The following is a 2,500-nucleotide window of genomic DNA, read 5'->3' on the forward strand; positions in this document are numbered from 1 at the left end:
TGGTTGGTTGTTTTCTGGGTTATTTTCACTTGGCCACAAAAGCACACAGAAAAAAAAAAAAAAACAACAAAAAAAACCCAACTTTCCTCTTAATCACGATCGGTGCTTTGTAAAGGGGAGATACACATCTACGTCTTAAATCAACAGCTGAGGTTTTTTTTTTACAGTATTGACCGCTGAGGCGCGTGTAGGTCAATGACCTACAATCATTGTTTGACTGAATGTTGTGTTTTTATGCAGGGAACTGGGATCCAAAGGCGTTTGTTAAGAGGTTCCGTCTGGGGCCGCCAGTGGCAGCTCTCCAGTTCCTCACCCAGAACCACCGGGACTAGAGGCTCAACGGTCCTCACTCAGGAACCGTGGGATCTAGAACCAGCAACCTGCTCCACTTCGGGCTGCGACCTCTGACCCAGATCATTGACACGTTTTCTTTGTTCCATAAGTTTCGCTGATTTAAATTTTTGTGTAATATGTAGCATGTAGATGCTGTAATAGATGCTATTCTAGAAGAACGAGTTTTAGGCATTTGGAAGATGGTAGAGGTGTCCCAGAGGAGACCCAGGGTGAGGGTCAGGGTGCAGTCCAGACGCAAACAGGACAAACTCTTTGTGGTAATTGGAAAACGAATGCTTTTACCCTGACAGCTGAAATTAAAATAATGTACAACACATTCAGATCATGACTGAATGATTTAGCTTGTGTTGTTGTTGTTGTTGTTGTTGTTGTTGCTGTTGTTGTTGTTGTTGTTGGAGTTATTATCATTGTTCCTATCTCAGTATTTCTGTCCTGAGATTGAAGAGCTCTGCTTTTGCTGGGCCTTGGTCGTCGGAACCATCAGACACTCCTCAACTTCACCTTTGACCTGCACCTGCTGTCAAACAGTGTCAGTTGCGTCTGACCGAAACTTCAGATCTAGTTGACAAATTTTTACAGATCAGATACAGATCATTACTACTACTAGTAGCAAGAGCTGAGGTTGTAGAAGTAGATTTTGTTGCTAGGTTTTTAGTAATAGTAATAGTAGTGCTCCAACCAATAATACCACCAAGAGTAATGATAATCCTGCTAGTCATGCTAACAGTATGGATAGCAGTAGCGATCATATCGGTATTATTTGATACTGGGACAGTATCAGTGGTTAGTTATCGCAGTGCTGTACAAGTAGAATAACTCTTTCTTTCATTGAGAATACAGTGATTATTGTGAGTGACTTTTAGTGAAAGTTCAGTGGCTGTTTAAATGACCTGCTGAACTTAATGCTCTACATGTCATATATCATCTGTCCCTTCTGGAGAGTGAACAACAGCATCATAAAATGTTTTATTCCCTATTGCAGACATAAATAGACAAGAAAACAGGAAACTACAGAGCCTCTGAATTGATTTCTGTGTGAGCTGGTGTCTGTAGGTTTAGCTTGCTCTTTTGAATGCGTCAGTGATGGTGATGTGATGACCTGCCTGCTCTCAGAGTGGTCATCACACAACCCCACACACACACACACGCACACACACACACAGACTGCATGTACATGCATCACTCATATAGTAGGTGAATCCCTCTGTATAAAGTCAGGACAGCTGCTCTTCCATAATTCATCTGTTTTCTCTCTCTCTCTCTCTCTCTCTCTCTCTCTCTCTCTCTCTCTCTCTCTCTCTGGCTCAGAAATCAACACTGCTCCACATTCCTTAGCTGAGAGAGGCCTAAAACTCCCCGCCTGCAGGCCACAGAAACCATCAGCATTTCTGCTGTGTGTACAGGCCAGAGCAGTGAGGTTTAAACATGGAGCGGACAGGCAAGGGGGATTTCATGCCACTTTCCACACAACAACCGATCAAGCAGGCAGAGAGGGAGGGGAGAGGAGACAAACAAGCAGCATTATCACACATCTAAGAGTGTACCAGAGAGAGAGAGTGTGTATGTGGAAAGAGTTGAACCAGAAGGGAGGAAATACGTCAAGGCCAATAGAGGAAGCAGGGGGTGAAACCGAGACCGCAATGCAGCCGGAAGCCGCAGTGGAACTGCAACCAAAATACTCTCCAGTTCTACTTTGGGCCAGACAGTAGTGTGTCGTAGTGACTGGGGCCACGGGTTCATGGCTTTCTGTGTGTGTGTTTGTGTGTGTGTGTGTGTGTGTGTGTGTGTGTGTGTGTATGGTGTGTTAGTGTGTGCGCGTGTGTGTGTGCGCGTGTGTTTTTGCATGGGTGAGAGGCACAGGCTGGTTGTGAATGTGACTGTTTCCACTGGTCGGTTTTTTTCATGGCTCAATAATTTTCAGTTTAAAAGTGACAGCATTTACATATGCCTCTATTTCTGCACAGGATGCATGAATCAATATAGCAACACTCTGACATAACGCTTCATATGCATATTACAGATTTTTGCTAACTCTCCAGCCTTTGTCAGCCTGACAAATACGATCCTAACTCAGCTGTTTACGAGGAAATCAGAACATGAGTACGTTTTGGGTTCAGTCCTTTTACTGTATAAAGTCAATTACGTA

General features: G+C 43.8%; 1 protein-coding gene across 1 annotated transcript in view; it reads left to right on the top strand.

The window, feature by feature from the left end:
• The window catches only part of pebp4 (phosphatidylethanolamine binding protein 4), an 80,929-nt gene extending 80,597 nt beyond the window's left edge, over positions 1-332 (top strand). Inside the window, exon 6 of the mRNA XM_030766610.1 lies at positions 241-332. Within this exon, the coding sequence (XP_030622470.1) occupies positions 241-332 (92 nt within the window). The remainder of the gene's footprint in view (positions 1-240) is intronic.
• Positions 333-2,500: the final 2,168 nt, after the last annotated feature.

This window comes from Chanos chanos, chromosome 1 (assembly GCF_902362185.1).
Source record: "Chanos chanos chromosome 1, fChaCha1.1, whole genome shotgun sequence".
In the NCBI taxonomy this organism is placed as follows: domain Eukaryota; kingdom Metazoa; phylum Chordata; class Actinopteri; order Gonorynchiformes; family Chanidae; genus Chanos; species Chanos chanos.